This window comes from Podarcis erhardii (assembly GCF_964252035.2).
Source record: "Podarcis erhardii genome assembly, chromosome: 4".
In the NCBI taxonomy this organism is placed as follows: Eukaryota; Metazoa; Chordata; class Lepidosauria; order Squamata; family Lacertidae; genus Podarcis; species Podarcis erhardii.
In genome coordinates, this window is record NC_138508.1 from 75,417,887 (window position 1) to 75,438,383 (window position 20,497).

Here is a 20,497-nt window from a genome sequence, read left to right on the forward strand (position 1 = left end):
TGTAAATTAAAACCTAATACTGGCGTAGTCAATTTGACTCCAGGCACAGCTGCCCAGAACAATAATAACTAAAAGGACAAACTATAGGGAGTAGATAAATGGGAAGATACCAGCACAAGAGGAATTCCCCAGCCTTCCATTCTGCATACTGTCTGTTGTGCTGGGATTTAGGCATGGCTAAAGAGGAAGAAAGGGAGAATTGTGGTGGTACAAATAGAAGGAACTGAAATTGAGCTCAATCTCAATCCCTTTTCATGTGTACCCACCTATCAACACCTGTAATGTAGGTGTAGCACACACTACATCTATAGTGACTACATGTAATTTGCCATCTAACATTCTTTTGAATGAAAAGCCACCAAGTCACAAAAGCCACCATCGAAGAGGATTGACAACAACACTACATTGCGATGGATGGAGAAGAGGGCAAGGTTTTAAAATACAACAAATATACCAAATTGTGCTTTGGGTGGTCTAATTCCCCAGCAAATGAAAGCATCTGCCTCGTTTGTATGATTAAAATAGCAGCATTTGTTATGGTTTGTTAATCTAGCTTTCAAATGTAAGCATGGGCATTTTAATTAGCTGTATACTGTTTGTGTGTTAACTCATTTCGCATTCGTTTCATGCAAGTCTAATTTATCATATGTGTGTTCATATTCTGCATACATAGGCACCGAAAGATAATAATTAGGAACATCTGTTAACATTTACCACAAGCAGATGTTAAACAAATTACATTGTTTATATACTCAGCATCAATTCGGAATAAGGCCTATAAGTATTCCTCAGTGTTCAATGAATTACATGTTATTCTCTAGTACAGTTGTACTCTTTCTTTTTTTAAAGATATATATAATTACTTACAAAACACTTAATATGCTGTTATGATAAAAATGAAAACAGCAAGAGTTTCAGCTGAAATTTCCACATTCTTGAGCCTTCACATTCTTGAAGCTTCTATGGGGGGCACTCTGCAACCTGAAACTCTTCACATAGGATTGCAGCAGGATTATTATTATTAATACTTATTAACCCCTCTTTGCCATGACATCCCAAGGCACTCTCTTCAACTGCCAATGCCCAAACTTCTGAGGGCAGTGGAACAGCCGAGATGACCTTCTTTGCTAATCTAAACACCCATCAGGGTCTTGTAGGGAAGGAGACAGTCTCTTTGGGGCCTAAGTCATTTAGGACTTCAAATACTAATGTGAGCACCTTGAAAGGCCCTGGAGATGAACTGGCAACCAATGCAACTGTTTTAAAACAGGTTATATGAATCTAAATGGACTGCTAGCTAGCGTTCTGGCCACTGCAGTTTGAAGTTTCCAAGTCGACTGTGAGGGCAGCCCCATTTGACCATTTTGATACAGGATTTTTTTCCCTGAAACTGCAGCATTCAAAGATTGGCTGAGAAATGTCTGTCTTCTTTTGAAGTTTATTTGGATGGCATTGGAAAGCTTGAAAAAAATATGGTTTGAGTTTACTTCAAAGATAAGATGACAGCTTCAAGGAATCCTTTCCCCCTGCCTCCTCTTGCTAAAGCAAAGCAAGGCCCTCATCTGGCCACTGCTACTTCAGATTCAGTCACAACTGTCTTTGAACATTTTGTTCCTTTCTTTAAAGTGGTTACAATGATTCTAAATAATCTATCCCCTCGAGAGTGTTAGCTTAAAAAGGAAATAAACTTTGTGCTGCGTAAAGCAATTTCAGTGCTTTGCTGAGCCTAAGGTTATTTGTCTTTTGAATGGTAGTTTTCTTGGGTATTTAGCTTTCTGGTCCTTTTTTAAAAAGAGCTGTCGTCAACAGTCTCAATCTACTAGTTGTGTCTTTCTCCTGATGTTTCCAACCTGGAATGGCTGGATCCTGAAAAATGCCACCTACACATCTCAACTCCTTTAGGTTGCATTGCGATACAGAGTCTTTAAATGCAATATTCGAGTACCTTTGCTATATCTTTGTGTATCTGTTTTATGTGGGAATCTTGCTTGCGCAAAGCTTCCTGCAGCAAACATGTAAAGGATAAATGACAGTGGTGCATCTTTAAATGCTCTGTGATTAGTTGAGAACAGACCATTCTACTCTTCATTAGCTAGGCTTTGCTTGCCACTTCCCGTACAGTATCATTCCCCCTTTCACGGCACACTTTGGTGTGTAGGAGAAAGAAAGAGGAAAGGAAATCACTTCAGTCACTCAGTTTGTGGTCATGTGCACAATTATCTGGAGGTAAGCTCTATCAACCGTAGTAGATCTTTCATCTGAGTAAACATGTATACAAATGCACTATGAATCTTTTGAGATTCATTTGGACCATTTTAATCAGGAAGGGAATTTTGGTGTCCTATCGCTATATTCATAGAGGTAGTGGCTAGGGTGCTGGACTCAGACTAGGACTGCAATCTTGCATCAATTACCAGGGAGTAAGCCCCATTGAACTCATTGGGACTGACTTCTGAGTAGACATGTAAAGCATTGTGCTGTGATAATGAAGAGACTTCTTTTTTCATTTCTTGTTTATTTTAAAATATTTATACTGCTTCCCCAGGCAAAGGCCATCCAAAACAACTTACAACAATAAAAGCTGCAATGATTTGGTGGGGGGAGAGAATCTGAACTGCGTAAGACCTAAGAAATTTCCCCATAGGAATCAATGGAAATCATTTACTTGTTATGTGACTGCTTGCCTAACAGATGATTTCATGAGTAAACAATGTGTTCAGATCATGAGATCTGTGTGTATTGTCTTCTGTGTGATATCTTCTGAGCTCCAGGTGTATGACCTTAATTTCCTAAGTTGAAGGCCACTGACGTTGCCTGGCATCAACTAAGGAAGGGCAATCTATGTATTTATTCTATAAATAAATCCATTGCTCAGGAATTTTCACATCAAATTACAATTTTGTAAATTATATAAAGAAACTACTTTTAAAATAATAAAACCGTATTATAAGTAAATAAATTTCTAAAATTCCTTACTTATAAGCCTACCTTAAGAACATTCCTTTGAACATGGATTGTTTTTATGTATTTGTTTCCAGTACCATTTCACAAAACATTTTACACAGCAATCAATAAACATAAAGAACAACTTCTTTAGAATGCCTGCTGAAATTGAAAGGATTATTTTTAGATTATTCAGTCATTAGAAATGCGCTGGAAGCCCCAATAAGCCAAACTATTGATTAGAAATAGTAGGCATTTTTTTTAAAAAAATGACCAATTTACATTTTCTCACTAAAGCAATATTCCAGAATGCAACTTATAACTGCAGGAATAGCTCCTTCAATGGACAAGCTTTTATATCATTTGGGCAACAGGAGACTGTGGCACAACAAAAAGAATCTCATGTTATTGCTCTGTCTCTTCTATTTCCATGCCTGAAAGCCTAGTACTTTGTGGTTAGTTTTTCTTCCCATGCCAAAATGAAGATATTGTGCCTTTTGTTGCTATGCCAACCAACCTTCTATTGCGTGCAGTATCTCTTAACACTGGTTGATATGGCAACCCTTCTCATTACACTTATACCCACCAAAGAGGTTGTTGGCATACTTATTCACACCAAAAGGCATGCACTTTGGGAGGCAGCTTTCATTGTGCTAGAGACCTGCAAAAATGTTGGTGTGCCACTTGGCCTTCATTTGGAGCCACAATTTTCCAACACTAGCTAAAAATATGCTCTGAGGTAGGTAAAACAAGTCAAAATTAACTGTCCTGCTCCTTTACTTAAAGAAGCACAACAGAGATAAGTAATTGATTTGGCACTGACCTGTTACTATTCATAAAGGTAAAGGTAAAGGTAAAGGGACCCCTGACCATTAGGTCCAGTCGTGACCGACTCTGGGGATGTGGCGCCCATCTCACTTTACTGGCCAAGGGAGCTGGCGTACTAAGCATGACTAAGCCACTTCTGGCGAACCAGAGCAGTGCACGGAAATGTCGTTTACCTTCCCGCCGGAGCGGTACCTATTTATCTATTTGCACTTTGACGTGCTTTTGAACTGCTAGGTTGACAGGAGCAGGGACTGAGCAATGGGAGCTCACCCCGTCGCAGGGATTTGAACCACTGACCTTCTGATTGGCAAGTCCTAGGCTCTGTGGTTTAATCCACAGTGCCACCCGTGTCCCGTACTACATAGGTAGCAAGGCAATAATCTGGGAAACTTTGATGGTCATGTCTTGCAACATAGAGACTTGGGATAAAAAAGCTGATGGGAACATTTCCTCTTTTAAAAGGTGTATTCAGTTCAAGAAAGTTGAAAGGAAATATCCTTGTTCCAAAGAGAACAAACCTTGTTTCCACTCGTGTTTATGTATAAGATATCCTGTTACATATGAATAAATGCACAGGCACCTTCAGAATAGAAACACGAACCAAACTTTATTTAATAGACTTAACACTGTAACTCCCTGTTCTCTCCCCCCCCCAACTTCTTGTAAGAACTTTTCTTTTTGAAGTCAGCTGCAAAATAAAAAAAAACAGAATATTGGGACCATCTTCCTCATCTAAATAAATGTAATTTTATTCCAAATTGGAAATTGCTTTAATAAGTTGATAGGAGTTCCTTTCCAGTTTTTACAATGCTGATTGTAAAATTATTGAGATTGTAGAATTTTTTATTCTTCTATAATGGGAGAGCCATGTTTTCTCCACCAGCTTTGTTATATAAGTTTATTACACTGCGATAAATGATAAAACAAATATTTTATGGGTGGCATTGTATGTGAAAAATACAGTGTGGCAAAGTTTGGAGAGGTAAGCACAAGTGTTTCAGCATTTTATGTATTTAACTATTTGTTCATAGAGTTGTATGGTTTTGAAGGCTACTAGTTTATGAAGTCAGCATGAAAGCAGCTTCATCTTCAGTTACTGAGCAGGAAGCTCTTCTCTCCTCTTTCTCAAAAATGGGAATATGATGGAACTTTTGGGAGAGTACAAGATAGCTGTGGCGTGCCTTTCCTGCTATTTATTCTTTTTCCCAGCGACACAGAGTTCTTTTAGACTGCTTCTAGTTTAATCAAATTACTAATATTGCACTATAATGTGGTTTTGGTGCTACACATATACCTGTGGGTTTTAGTAATCTAGTTTTTTGTTCCAAATTACTTATTAGAGGCCAATAAAAATACTTTGCAATTTTATTACTACTAAAACCAAGCTTTAATTAAGCTATAACTGGTAGAGAATGCATTTATTCCTATCCTCCACATCAGAAATTGCAGAAAACACCAGGGGGTATATTGTCCTTCTGACGATGCACTAATAGAAATTGTTCATGAGCACTGAGAGCGGAATATAACTGCTATTTCTCTGAACAGTAGTGACAATCATTCTCCACCAAAGATAGTTTTTCATCTTGCAGTATTGTATCGTGTCCCCTGAGAAATTCATGTCTGATTTGGGATTCTGAAAAATTCAGATGGATGCCCAATTCTAGTGTAGCTTCATTCCCATGCTTCTTTCCATGCAAGTAATTCCAAAAGTGTTCCCATAGAGGCAAATGTTACACCACACAAGGCAGTAGCCCTCACAAAAAAATATTAATACGGTAATTTATCGGTGCACATTTGAGGAAGAAAATAAAAAGTTGAATCTTTCCCTACACGTTTTCTTTTTAAAAAAGCAACAACCCAGTGACATTTTAATTACACAGAATCGCACGGTGATATGCAACAGAACTCAAATGTTGAACACAAGCTAGGCTTAGAATGAAGTGTATCAGACAAAGAAAATGTACAAAATTGATTTCAGAAGTGTGATATAAATGACTTAAATTTCTTCTCTTCTCTCCACCAGGACTACACACTAACTATGTATTTTCAACAATACTGGAGAGATAAAAGACTAGCCTATGCTGGGATTCCTCTCAACCTTACGCTTGATAACCGAGTAGCGGATCAACTATGGGTGCCTGATACTTACTTCCTAAACGACAAGAAATCATTCGTGCACGGTGTTACTGTTAAGAATCGAATGATTCGCCTTCATCCAGATGGTACGGTGTTGTATGGCCTCAGGTATGTAGCAGCGTGATCGAGATTTTTCCAGTATTGGTTTTGTGCTGTTGACCTTTGTTCCCTTGGTGTTAAGTTATCATAGACCCTCTACCACCTATCGTGCGTCCTCTAGCGTTTCTCTAAAAGATCCCCAGAGAATAAATGACGTTGCTAATACAGTGGTACCTTGTCACTCGAACGGCTTGGCTCCTGAACAAATCGACTCCCGACGTGGCTTCCAGTTGGGTGCAGGAAGCTCCTGCAGCCAATCAGAAGCTGCGCCTTGGTTTTCAAACAGTTTCAGGAGTCAAACGGACTCCCGGAACAGATTAAGTTCGAGAACCAAGGTACTTGGTGCCAGGTACTTTTGCCAGGTTTTCTTTGCTTCAAAATTTAATCTACCAACTCATATCCAAGTATCTATCAAACATTCATTTAAAAGCATGTGGTCTGTTGAGACTTGCACTCCAAGGTCTAGTCACGTGTGAAACTTAACTCCTCATCCTTCCTGCTCTTTTACCTCCCACCCCAACAGAGCATACATTCCCTCCTATCTCTGGGGTTCTACATGGCAGTTCCCTCAGACAAACATGCCTTTCTGGTCCCTTAATGCCATTGTGTTAGTGGGACAAGTTAAAGTGTGTAATATATTTGATGTGGAATATCCAAAGCACTGATAATGAATCACAAGGTAAAGCGAAACTCCTATTGAAGTCACCATGTGGGAGGCTGCTAGTTAGGGCTGCTATCTCATGAATCAGTTCAGTCATATAGAGAGTCTCCATATCAGTGCCAGCAGGGGAGCTTTCAGTTGATCACACTGATTCATATGATAAGCAGCAGTGCCCAGGAAAGCACATGCCTGTAGCTTGTGAGTATGGTGGAAATAACTCAAACTGGGCACCAGTGTTGGGTGAAATCAGGGCACAACTTTATTGACTAAGCAGCATGTCAGAATCTGCCCTTATTCACCTCCCAAGTCAGATCAGAGTTGTTTGCACTAAATGTTCATTGATTCAGTTCACATCAAATGCTTCATTTTCAAAACATTTTTACACTCCACACTCTCCCAGAAACCTCTGGACTTGACAGATTGAATCCATGCTGGAGGGTCTCCTCTGTAAACTTCGCTCACTTTGGCCAGAGAGGATGGATGTTTCCCTGTGTAAACACAGAGCTTCATTGTGCACAGAGTGGCTCAGAATTCAAAACACAGATCCAAGTGGGCAGAGCACAGAGCGACTCAGAAACAGTTTGGAATTTGTTTTTAAATTCACGGATACTGATACCGGGGGGGGGGGCATGCACACCTTTATTTGAGATTATGAAGCCTAACAGCTCCCCAGCATTGAAGCCATAAAATCTACCACTTCCGTAATATTGAAAGAGGAAGCTGTACAATTCCTGAGCTTTCCTCCCAAAAGATAGAACTATGCAAACCCTGAATTAGTCCAAAAGCATCAAGCCTGAGAAACTACCCAGTCTCAGAAATAAGAAGCTGTGTTGCTTGCTATGGTCTTGTTTGTGAAAGGATCAAGATATATGAAAAACACATTCCGTTTTAGTGAAAGCAGGATTCGTTATGTTTTCATTCCTGCTCATTTCGCAGAAAATATGAGCGACCCAGAGCCTCTCTACTACTGCCTCAGTAGCCAGTACTATAATACCACGGTGTTGCATGCCACCCCAATATCCAAGCGTTGCAAGATTCCAGGGGTTCCAGGTTCTTACCCAGGATTTGTGTTTCCTTTTGGCAATGAGGCACAGCAGAAACTGTGGTGTCTTTAAGAGCTTATGCTGGAGGGGTTCACAGCATGAACACACCAGAATGGGTCTTGTTTCTCCCATAGCTACAGCCTTAAATTCAAACAGAAAGCAAATGTTGCTCTCAAATGTTGCTCTGGTTCTCTCTTCAGCTTGCTGCTTTACTTCTAGGTCACATCACTGCTCCCCAAACTCTCTACTTTCAATTGTGACTTTATCCATTGAGCATAGCTGTCAACGTTTCCCCCGTTTTAAGGGAAATTCCCTTATTCCGAATAGGATTCCTCACAAGAAAAGGGAAACGTTGACAGCTATGCCATTGAGAGAAGGGGCCCCACCAATCTGCCATCTTGTGCCAAGCCCCTTAATCTCCCTTAACACTCTAAATTCTCATCACCCAGGTTTATCACCTCACCAGAAGGGTAGCCTGGCTATTCCAAGAATCTGAAGCCTGGATTAAATTCTAACATTTGTTAGATCCAAGGAGAAGAGGGGTCTGGCACCCAGTTTAACAATGCCATACAATAGCAACATTTTGTATATAGACCAAAGCCCAACAGCAGCAGTAAATAATGACTCAATGTTAAGTTGCTCATGTCATGCCAACCTTTAATTCAGTTCAACAAATAAACACAAGCTCTGAAGATAAATTGCTGAAAGCACCAAATCTCTTAAAGAAAACAAATGCTTACATTATCTCTTCAGAATGTAAGAGCTAATTCCATTCTATCCACAATTTAGTCTTGGAATTTTATTAAACATGTCGAGTAGATGTAAATTACAAAGACTTCTGTGGAAATTAAATCAGCTCAAGGGTATTTACTTCAAACTATTTTCAAGCACTAGTTTGTTGTATATGTCTAATTATATAACTAATAATATTAATCTAAATGATATGAAACTGTGACGTGTTGTACAGAGTTTAAAATAATAATAAAAACCTTACCAACAGCAGCTTTGAGTGTTGCTGCTATCTGCAAATTCAGCCAGTACACTACTTGTATGCATATTGTTCTTCAAACATGGCAAGTCTTGCTACTTGAGTGTGGAAATTCCACTCATTGTGCTGGTGTAAGAGAGTTGTGGCACTTCACAGCTTGCTGCTGGTGGCAGACTGATTCAGAGCCTCCCAATGGCTGATGGGAGACATTCCCCTCAGCCATGGGGAAATCAAATTTTACCCGCTCACGATGTCAGCCCAATTGTGGGCAGGCTTTAGGAGGTACCAGCAGGGGGAGTGGGCAGAGCCAGGTGGAAACTTGGTGTTGTATCTGCTTGGGTCCACTTCTTTGGCAGTCTGCATTGTGAAATAAGAATGCATTCAGATGCCTGCACTTCTTTAGCAATTTCTGAAGACAGTCACAACAATTGCAATTAATGGAGATTACCTACTTCTAGGTGCATGCAGGGCAAGAGATTTGTTGTTGTTTAGTCATTTAGCCGTGTCCGACTCTTCGTGACCCCATGGACCAGAGCACGCCAGGGACTCCTGTCTTCCACTGCCTCCCGCAGTTTGGTCAGACTCATGCTGGTAGCTTCAAGAACACTATCCAACCATCTCGTCCTCTGTCGTCCCCTTCTCTTTGTGCCCTCAATCTTTCCCAACATCAGGGTCTTTTCCAGGGAGTCTTCTCTTCTCATGAGGTGGCCAAAGTATTGGAGCCTCAGCTTCAGGATCTGTCTTTCCAGAGAGCACTCAGGGCTGATTTCCTTAAGAATGGAAAGGTTTGATCCATGGGACTCTCAAGAGTCTTCTCCAGCACCATAATTCAAAAGCATTAATTCTTTGGTGATCAGCCTTCTTTATGGTCCAGCTCTCACTTCCATACATCACTACTGGGAAAACCATAGCTTTAACTATACAGACCTTTGTTGGCAAGGTGATGTCTCTGCTTTTTTGGCAAACAGCATTATTGTAAAAAACTGACACAAAAATTCTAAGCAGCAAGAGGTCAAAAGAAACACAACTATTTCTGTGCAGTCTGGTGTGCCTTAATTGATTACAGAATAACAGAACAGTGTCCATAGTTTATGGCACAGTCTGGTGTGCATGAAGTATGTATTTTAATTTTCCCCTTCCCCTCTTCCTATAAATTCCAATTGTTACTGATACGAATTACCTTTTACTTATGGTCGCCAATCTAAACAATACATGTTACCATGCATCGTTTTGTCGCTGTAATAACTGTAATTATTTTGGTATATACACTTCAACACAACTTTGTTAATATACTCATAAATGTTTACATAAGTTTTTGTCATTATTTTATTTTTATGTAATTGTTGCATGCCATACACTCTGATGTAAACAAAGATATATCTCAATACAGCCATGTTAAGCAGTTTCAAGATGAAATAAGTCAAGCTCTGCTGATTTCAACTGTAACACTCCCACTGATGGGATGGTTTGGTCAGAATTCACCCAGGTTAAATGATTTGCATATTGACAGCATGGTTAGCCTTATCCTGGGCTATAGAGGGTTTGGCTCAAGTGTTCTGCCGCTCAGTTCTGCTACATGAGCTGCCCACATGAGCTGTGACATCCTTTTATATATGATAGCCATGTTCAAATATATAAAAGGATGTCACATAGAGGAGGGAGAAAGGTTGTTTTCTGCTGCTCCAGAGAAGTGGACACGGAGCAATGGTTCCAAACTACAAGAAAAAAGATTCCACCTAAACATTAGGAGGAACTTCCTGACAGTGAGAGCTGTTTGACAGTGGAATTTGCTGCCAAGGTGTGTGGTGGAGTCTCCTTCTTTGGAGGTCTTTAAGCAGAGGCTTGACAACCATATGTCAGGAGTGCTCTGATGGTGTTTCCTGCTTGGCAGGGGGTTGGACTCGATGGCCCTTGTGGTCTCTTCCAACTCTATGATTCTATGATTCTATGATTCTATGATTCTATGATTCACCCACTGCCAAGACACAAATGTCTCCCCCTTCCACTCACCTGATGTGCAGGTGAAGGCCATTGGCAAGGCCCCCACCAATGGAGTCGAGTGGAAAGCCCCAAAGCAGAGAGGCTGAATTGACTCGGGATCTGCTGGATCCTGAGTGGGTTCCACAGTCATGTTTGGCTGGTATTGAGCCCAGGCCAGGCCTGATCACTGCACCAGCCTCAAGCTGGCCCAAGGATTATCTTCCCCTGCAGCTTCTGCCACTTCTATGAATAGCAGGACTGCAGATATAGCAGTGTCTCTGTGGCGTCACAGATGCAGAGGGGGGTTGAATTGTGGCCTTAGATTTTTAAACTTTTAGGTAAGGTTTTTAAAAAATTGTATGGCAATGTATAATCCATATCCTGTTCACTCTCCAGAACCCATTATTTTCAATATTTACAGGTGGAGACTAGGCACTTAGCTATGATTACTTGCATTAGATTATTCACCCTGTGAAGGAGAGAAGGGTCAGATTCTGGTTGAAGCTCTGTACTTTAGCTGTGGGTCTGCTTTTCTTTCCAGATGATGAATTTCTGAAGCCGACTCTTTAGATATACAGTAGTACCTTGGTTTAAGAACAGTCTGCTTAAGAAGGATTTGGTTTACAAACTTCGCAAAACCGGAAACTTTACCTTGGTCTAAGAACAGAGTCCAAATGGTGGAAGGCCACCAGCAGCGGGAGGCCTCATTAGGGAAAGTGCGCCTTGGTTTAAGAATGGCTTTAGTTTAAGAACTGACTTCCGGAACAGATTAAGTTTGTAAACAGAGGTACCACTGTACTGCAGATTTTATGTTCATACAGAAAAAACTCAGAAAGACAAATTCAGACATAATTGTAGGCACCACACACATATTTAAAAATGTGGGGTGTAGATAACAAAAATAACTTTCTGTGGATAAAAAAATTGACTTTCTGAAAACTATAATTGTCTGTACAATCCTATTCTTTCCCACCTTTCCCTTCACCCCATTTTAAGGTAGTTACCATGGTCATGAGCATTGTGAATAATATGTCAAGCCACAGAACACTTAGATTTCCCGAAGTATAGTCAGCTTGCACATTTTCAAAGAGAAAGGTCACAGTGGCTTAAGAAATGGACAAAATGTGAGATAAACACAAACTGACTGCTCAATGTATTTACTTGTTTATTTATAACATTTATGAAGAGATAAGTATCAAAACCAACCCAATATTTCCAAATGCATTTAGGCAGGCAATGTCTACAACATTTGAAAACAATTAGCCACTGTTTGATAAGGTTTCTACTTTAGTTATATTGCAATAAAGAATCGGTCTTGTATTGTAGTCAGGTATTGCTACATAGTTATGCATTGAAAGAAAGAAGAATAACTGTTCCTTCCTTTCTTTGATACATAACTTCCATAAACACTGGCCTAGGTTTTAAGCTGCTTGGTTTGGCTTATTGCAAAGATGCTTGAGGTAGCCCTTATCAGCACAAGCTTCCTGTAAACAAGGGGAAAGGAACGTTTAAAGGTCCCTGAATGTGCCATCAACAAGTGGTAGAACATTCCTTTGTGAAGATTTATTTGTAAAGATGAAATCCCTAAACTCACTTAGCAGGGAGTACTGTAAATCCCATTGAATTTTCTTAGAATTAGTTCTGAATACCTTGGTTTAAGAACAGCTTAGTTTATGAACAACTTGGATTAAGAACGCTGCAAACCCGGAAGTAGGTGTTTTGGTTTGTGAACTTTGCCTTGGAAGCAGAACATGTTCTGCTTCCTGTTGAGTGTGTTTCATTTGTAAATTGAGTCCTGCGCTGCTATGGGATAGCACACCTTGGTTTAAGAATGCTTTGGTTTAAGAACCGACTTCTGAAACAGACTAAGTTCATAAACCAAGGTATCACTGTACACAGAAACAGGAATGCATTACAGAGTTTACAGTGGTCATATAAGTGTAACTTGGGGCTAAATTTTGTTATACTTATCTATTTTTTTAAAAAAATAAATCCTTGACTATGCTGCTCCTTCCAAGTGTGCAAGCTGTGCAACATTTTATACAAACAATATAGGAGTATAAGGAATACAGGCATATAACTCAAAACCACAGAGAAAATCATTGTACCATAAGTACTTAAAGTGTGTTTGCCCACATATATTCATTTTAAAATGCATGGAAATGCACGATAAAGGCTAGGAGCTCCCTTGATTTATTGAAGCAAATCATTTTATGTTTGTTTGCTTAAATAACTTGATGCAAGCAGAAAAGATCAGGTCTTTTATTTGTCCGGTGCACTAAACTGGAACTGCTTGCAAAACGATTCCACTTCTTTAACAAATTAATAGGATTATATAATTACCAGAATGGTTCATTTTAAAACAAGCTTGATTGGCCCTTAGCTTAAGGTAGCATGCTTTTCAAAAGGGGAATCATTTGGTGTTACTTGTACATGTTAAGTCACAGCTGCTGCTGTCATACTGGAGAAATACAGTCTCCCTGTAGTAAATAGTCTTGAGCACCTTGCCTGGGGAATTAGCTGGGTGCTAGCAGATGTTTGGTAAAAAGGAATCCATCCCTGAAGCCACAGACCAGCTGCAAAGGCACTCTTCAGAAGCTGTTCCAGTCCTTAAGAGTTTTGTTAATATATATTTTTTTATCCTGCATACTGTAATGTGAACCCTTGAGAAATCTTTTGCAGCTTTTTCTCCATCATCCCAATTCATCCTCCATTTGGCTGATCAGTCTGTTTTCCCTCATTCAATGAAATGGTTTACTTTGAACTTCATTGGACAAGTTTGCTGACAAACTCCATAGCAAGCTCCCATGATCAAGCCACAGAGTAGCAAAATTTCTAAGTCAATGCATAAAGCATTATGTTTAAGCACTTGTTTAAAAACCACACATTAAGGTTGCACCTGTGCACCCACTTACCTGGGAGGATGCCCCATTGAATTCAGTGGGATTTGCCTCTGAGTAGGCATGCTAGCTGAACTTCCACATGATTGTTGGTTATAGTCTTCTGTGTCAAATCAGTTTGATCCTCAACCTGCATGTGTTATATTAACAAATAATGCCTTTGGTTCTAAGTAGCACTGTGTTGTGATGGAGATAGTATGGAATGTAGCAGTTTTCTAATCCAACCAAGCTTTGCCCACATTGGACCACCTTTTGCAGCAAGTGTCAGCCAGTGTGGTGTAGTGGTTAAGAGCAATAGACTCGTAATCTGGGGAACTGGGTTCGTGTCTCCACTCCTCCACATGCAGCTGCTGGGTGACCTTGGGCTAGTCACACTTCTTTGAAGTCTCTCAGCCCCACTCACCTCACAGAGTGTTTGTTGTGGGGGAGGAAGGGAAAGGAGAATGTTAGCTGCTTTGAGACTCCTTCAGGTAGTGATACAGTGGGATATCAAATCCAAATTCTTCTTCTTCTTCTATATCTCAGCCATCTGCGTATTATTTTAAAAGCTCAATTATATGCAAAATTATACACAACCCCACCATATATAGTAGGTATAAGCGTCGTGCCCCATATGGTACTCTATTCCTTCATCATCATTTTATAAATAACAACACAGAAGTAATTTGTGTAGAGTTATATACATCGTTGCATGCATCTGTTTATGTATCTGTTTATTTACTTTAGGAAACCTGGAGCGAATATGTGTGTGATATACATGTGATATGCAAAGGGGGGGGGATCATGTTTTTAGTGGAACTGGTAAAAAAATAATTTGCTTCTCATTGAGATTAAGGAGTAAGGGATTAGAAAAGGAAAACAGTTGTAAAATAAGCTTGACATCAAGGTTTGCAGAAAATTCCAGGCCTAGTACTTTGTTCAAATTTGTGTTCCAATTTTTCAAAACTGTTCTTCCCCTGAAAAAAAAGTTTCCATTTTTTCTGCCCCACATTTTAGAATTTCAGTGGGTGCATCATTTTGAGTTTACCTCGTCGTTTTGAGGGGCGAGGTTCCTAAACTAACAAGGATAGTCTTTTATTAGCATTGTACCTTTTCATTTGAAAATTACCATTAACATTTTGGATATGGCAGAATAAATAAATACTTAATGAATAAGTAAAAACAGAGTTGCCATGTATCTTTCTGTGCTGCGTTTGGCTGTGCAGAAATAGAGACATTAAACTGGGGTACAGTACTGGATCCGACCAGTGAGCCGGATCCTTATCTTCTCCACCCCTCATGGTCCAACTGTGATGGGTGGGTGCAACCACCCCTTTTCTAACTCCTGAAGTCACAGTGATGTCAGAAGATTGACACTTGTTAAAAATTAAAGGGGGTGGGGTGCTCCTCTGCAGAGAAAGTAGCTTGTGTTCAAAGTGCATCCTCCAGTTCTTTGAATATGGGTGGCTTTCTGTGAAAAGAAACAAGAAACACTTTTCAATAGAAGGAAATTGGGTTCAAAGTCCTGGAGGAAGCGCTTTGAATCCTAGCTGCTGCTTCCGGTCCCCTCAACTGCACCAAGGAGTTTCTGAAGGGGAGCTCTCTTGTGTAACTGATAACTTGCTGATTATCGGGGCTTCAGCTGTGCAGGGTCCTCTTCGAGCAAAGATAAGCAATTCGCTGTTGGTACTTTCAAGGAGCCCTGCTCTGTGCTTGGAAGTCCCAAGAACTGGCTGATAGGTGCCCACAAACTCCTTTTTGTCCCAGCCACATCTACCCGCCCCACATAGGATGAAAGGTGCAGGACAGGTGAGCATGGCCTTGCCCAAATGGCCTGATGAGACAAATGGGGAGCCCAGTGGGCCACAGGCTGCCCGCCCATGAGCTTAGTCCTAGTGAAGGAATAGCAAACGATTCAGTACCTCTCTCACATTACTTATCAGTTCCTGTTTTGCTTTTCTTTTTAATGTTATATTTATTTAAGGGACTGTTGATTTATTGCTCTTATAAAGTTCCTATTGTTGCATTTTGTTTCAGAATTACAACCACTGCAGCTTGCATGATGGACTTGCGAAGATACCCATTAGATGAGCAGAATTGTACACTGGAAATAGAAAGCTGTACGTACACATAAAAGTACTTGCTTTACTAGATTCAGTTGTGTTGAGTATTTTAGCACAAATTATAATAATTTTCATTTTGCTGCTCAATTATTTGTTTGGTTTCCCATTCACATTCATGCCACATACTGAAGTCTCAGGATGGTACTAGGGCTAGCATAAAGGGCTGACATTGTTAGGCATTTATTGAAGACTGCACCTTAGCAGGGGTCCGCTGGCAAAATTCAGATCCCTATGCCCTTTTCTATGTCACTGCCTCATCAGCTCCCCTCTCCAAGCAAGTGAACAGTGACGGGGCAGTCACCTGACCTCTCTCTCTCTGGTTGGTGATATGGATTGCGCCCAGAAGGGCAAGGCAAATGAAAGTGCAACAGCGTCAGAGATGAAGAGGAACAGTTCCTGTGAAAGGGAGGCCCCCTGAACACACACACACACACACACACACACGGAAGCTGACACTGGATAGGACAACCTAGGACAAAATATGAGTTTCTTAATGTTAAATCTGTTGCATATGATGCAGGCAAAACTATGGACTTTCAGCTTCTATTTATGCAAATCAGAAGGTTAAGCAAGTGTTTAAGTTCGCCCCATTGAAATCACTGCAACTTAAAAGTGTTTGGTTTTTGTTTGGATCATGGCCACTGTATTCCCTTGATTTTTGCTTTTTTATTTTTTTATTTTTGCAGGGATCTTTTTCATTTTCGTATGTAGAAAAATATATAAGTACATATATGTAGTAGCTAAGTTGCTATTATTTGTGGGCATAAAAAAAAAAAACCCAACCCCAAAGGCATGGAAAATATAATGCCATTCTGATTAGGCAAGAGCAATGACTGGATGCTTATCTACAACACAAGAGAACTAGTGTTCATGTTTTAATCAGATTCAGTTTGAGGAAAGCAAGCACAGAGATTCAATTTGCTTTCAGTGTGCTTTATTATGGATGAGTGATCTTGCTATGCCCCCCTCCCCCCTCTTGGGCTGTCAGATAGACCTACTTATGATTAGAAGTTCAGCTTCATGTAAGAAGTAAAACCTCTCTCTCCCCCATCCAGTTGTTTTCCGTAATTGGAGTGCTCATATCATTTAAATTTGTATTTCAAGAGCCATCACTTTCTTCTACAATGCAAAGGGTATAGGGAATTTCTACACGCCTAAAATATCAATACACGCTAATGAACACTTTTGTGTAAATTACGCTTGGCCTGCTACCACTTTCCTGTTGAAGTTACGGGAGTTTTGCCATGGATTTCAAAGGAAGAATTAGGCCATCTGCCTCGAATTTGTCTCACAGCACTTCTAAACTCTTTCTCAACATTTTTCAGTACAGTACAACTCTAGCATTTTTAAAAAAAAAAAACAAAAAAAAATAGTTCTTCAAATGGTGTTTCAGGATACATCTATGTCATTGTTATTTAAAGGATTGAATATTAATTTTTAGTGCATCCAATCACTTCAGTACATGCATGCAAGGGTGCTTCTACCTTCCCTGGCCCTGGCAGTGGTTACATTGCTGGCATTGTAAGGCTGGCATGAAGATTGGGTTATTTTCATCTTGCTTTCAGTGCAGATTGTGCTAATGAAGGGGGAAAACCCTGCTTTTTAATGGTCCATTTCCAGTGCTCCTGATTGTGCCTCAACACAGAACCACAAGTATAAAAATCTGAAGCACAGACCCTCTGGGCTCACCGTTCGAAGGAGATTGGTCTTGATAGAAAGAACATCTCTATATCTAGGGTTGTGTTCAATACTTACGGGGGGAGGAGAGCTGCAAATGTAGTCCCTCAAATCATAAATGTTTGTTGTCGTCCACTCTTGTTCATGGCTTCTTCATTGTTCGGTCTTTAGTCCTGTGGGTCCCATTTTTATAGCTTCTTCTTCACATAGGCAGCATATATGCCATTTATTTAAATCTCATTTGCCTGCCCTCCAAAAAGAATCCTGGGAATATTAATTTTCTGCAAATTGTAGTTCAGTGACAGGTGAGGAACAGCTCCCATGATTATTGGGGGGGGGGGGTGTGATTTAAATGTGCTTTAAATGTATGGTGTATATGTGGTCACAGACCACATGATCCCAGCCAGTCAAGGATTGCATGATGACGTAATGACCCTATTTAACCAATAAGATTGACCATATATATGACCACATCACATGGCTAATTCAGAGTTAGGACAATGGTTTCTGTTCTTACTCTGAAGTGTTCCTAAAAAGAACCTCCAGTTTTAAGTCTTCTTTTTTTTTTTTTTTTTTTTTTTTTTTACTATCTGTAACAAACTTATTACATAAGACATATTATTTCTGGAGGTAAGTTCTTCAGGTTGTGCAGGAGCTACCGTATAATAAACATGTATTACTATGGCATCAGTTCTTAGCATGAAGCCAAGAATGGGATTTATTTATTTTTGTCCCTTTAAATATAAACAAGAAAATAAGGATAGATGACACATCTGATGGGCAGTTGTTCTCATCCTGGCAGCTGACAGATGTTTCAATTGGATCTAACGAAAAGAGACAGAAGTAGTGTCTAATAGGCCCATGGCCAGCTTATTGGTTTCTGAGGGATTGACGTCTGTAGTAGCCAGATAGTTGCATCACATTTATTAGTCAACAAAACTTGGTAAGAAATACACACTTGGCTGCCCCTGCTCTACTTCTTGAGAGGGAGTGAATTTGTTGCTCTTCTGGGGCAAAGAAGACTCAAACAAAATTGTGCCTTGGAGGAATGCTGTTTTATTTTTTGAAATTGTTGTTTATGGTTGTTATCTTGTGATTCTGTATTGCTTGTCCTCTAACAATGGTCAGTTTTACATTTAAGCACCCATGATTCTAAAGCATTTGTGCTTTGTTGACAGATGGATACACAACAGATGACATAGAATTTTACTGGCGAGGTGGGAATAATGCAGTCTCTGGAGTGGAAAGAATTGAACTTCCTCAGTTCTCTATTGTGGAACACAAACTTGTGTCCAGGAATGTTGTCTTTGCCACAGGCAAGTATTTCTCATGCTTTGAATGCTCAGCATCATTAGCTCTCTTGCACATGCCCATGTCTCTATATGGCCATAGAGGTGACAAAATCTGGGTGGCCAGATCATAGTTTCAAAAATAAAGGACTGGAATAAAAGACAACCGCGACATTCCATGTTTTTGTGATGGTCTAGAATAAAGGATATAAGTATGAACATCCCAAACCACTGTAGGGCTTGCGGAGGTGGGGGTGGGATGCTTTGGCAAAGCAAGACTACCAACCAAGCACTTTAGAGGCAAAGTCCTTTTACTTGGTGATTTTAGGGATTAGATATGAAAACATTTTGCAACATCCTACCTACCATTAATGCTGCAAAATATGAACCATACAGAACAGACAGTTGGGCATAGTAGTATTAAAAGTGAGAATAATAAGGGGCTGTAAACAAGAGCAGGGGCAACACTTAAAGGTCAGAAACTGACTGAAATGGTACAGCAAAAATAATTCACTCAGAAACAGCTTCATGAACCAAGCCACCAGTCTGAATTTCCCTGATTAAATTGTTTTAGGAGAATTGCCTGTATAGGCAATTGTATAGCCAAGCTAATGGATAAACATGGTAATGGAGAAAAAAGTATAGGCAATTGTATAGCCAAGCTAATGGATAAACATAGTAATGGAGAAATAAGTATTGATCCCACCCCCCATAAAAAATATTTCTTTCTTTTTTAAAAAAATATTAGGTTTTTATGTCAGGTTTTTGTTCTAATTATGAGCACTGTAACAAGTCCTGACAGAATTCACTATTTTGATAATTATTTTTAAGATTTAAGGTTATCTAATTTAAACATCCATGAGCTGGGATCAAGGGGAAGAAGGCTATTCCACCATCTTGTGGAGATGACATCACACACACATTTACAGTAATATGTGAAAATTATTTTGTAAATCTTAATTAACTATATCTCTGTTCTTCACAAAATTTCAAAAGGTAACCAGATCGGTGTTCAAGAATCATGACATACTTTATCTAATATGCATTAGCTTCAATGTGAACTCACAAAGTGATTTCTATTTGAGGTTTTATAGGTAACAAAACAGCCCATCAAATGTGTTTTTGCTTCTGTAGAGGAGGAGCATAATCTAACGTCATCAATAGTTACATTGGAGAATATATATAACTAACTGTTATTTCCCTTGTTTTCTAATAGGTGCCTATCCAAGACTGTCACTGAGCTTTAAGTTGAAGAGGAATATTGGATACTTTATTCTTCAGACCTACATGCCCTCGATACTGATTACCATTTTATCGTGGGTGTCCTTCTGGATCAATTATGATGCATCTGCAGCAAGAGTTGCTCTCGGTATGGAATGAGGATGAATGGGGCATTACCCTGTCATATCCTTGTAGGAGGTTGTTACAACAGCCACATATTTAAGCACAGGTGACAAAGGATTGCATGCAGATGGGTGAGTGGACTGGCACAGGAGGGATGGAGCACTTCCCAGAAAATAAACAGGCTGTCAGATGAGGGAAGTCCCCATTTCCACAAACAGCGAAGAAATGCAGTAAGTTGCTACAGCTACAGTCCCCAGCAGGCGAATAAAGACTTTTTACACACTGGGCTTTTTTTGCAATCCTGTGTTAGAGCTTGCCTCAGATCAGAAGTGGTTTGCCCAGTGGGGTTGGAGCCACAGCAGTAGCCTCCCAGCAGCAAAGCAATGCTGATTACTGGTAGCAGGAGGTAAAAGACAGTGACAAAGTTGGGGATGCATAACCAACAGAGCCAATCCATTGCTCACACCACTGTATATACGCAGCCTCAATCTTGCCACTGCTTCACTC

The 20,497-nt window shown here is 39.9% G+C and overlaps 1 protein-coding gene across 3 annotated transcripts in view; it reads left to right on the forward strand.

Annotated features, from left to right (window-relative positions):
• The window catches only part of GABRB3 (gamma-aminobutyric acid type A receptor subunit beta3), a 191,466-nt gene that overhangs the window by 161,123 nt on the left and 9,846 nt on the right, over nucleotides 1-20,497 (forward strand). For 2 of the 3 annotated variants that reach the window (XM_081858985.1, XM_081858986.1), the window contains 4 exons: nucleotides 5,795-6,015; nucleotides 15,595-15,677; nucleotides 18,536-18,673; nucleotides 19,863-20,015. In XM_081858985.1, coding sequence (XP_081715111.1) covers nucleotides 5,795-6,015; nucleotides 15,595-15,677; nucleotides 18,536-18,673; nucleotides 19,863-20,015 — 595 coding nt within the window. Of the gene's footprint in view, nucleotides 1-3,513; nucleotides 3,683-5,794; nucleotides 6,016-15,594; nucleotides 15,678-18,535; nucleotides 18,674-19,862; nucleotides 20,016-20,497 lie in introns of those variants that run through there. The other variant, XM_081858987.1, reaches the window with a different exon arrangement.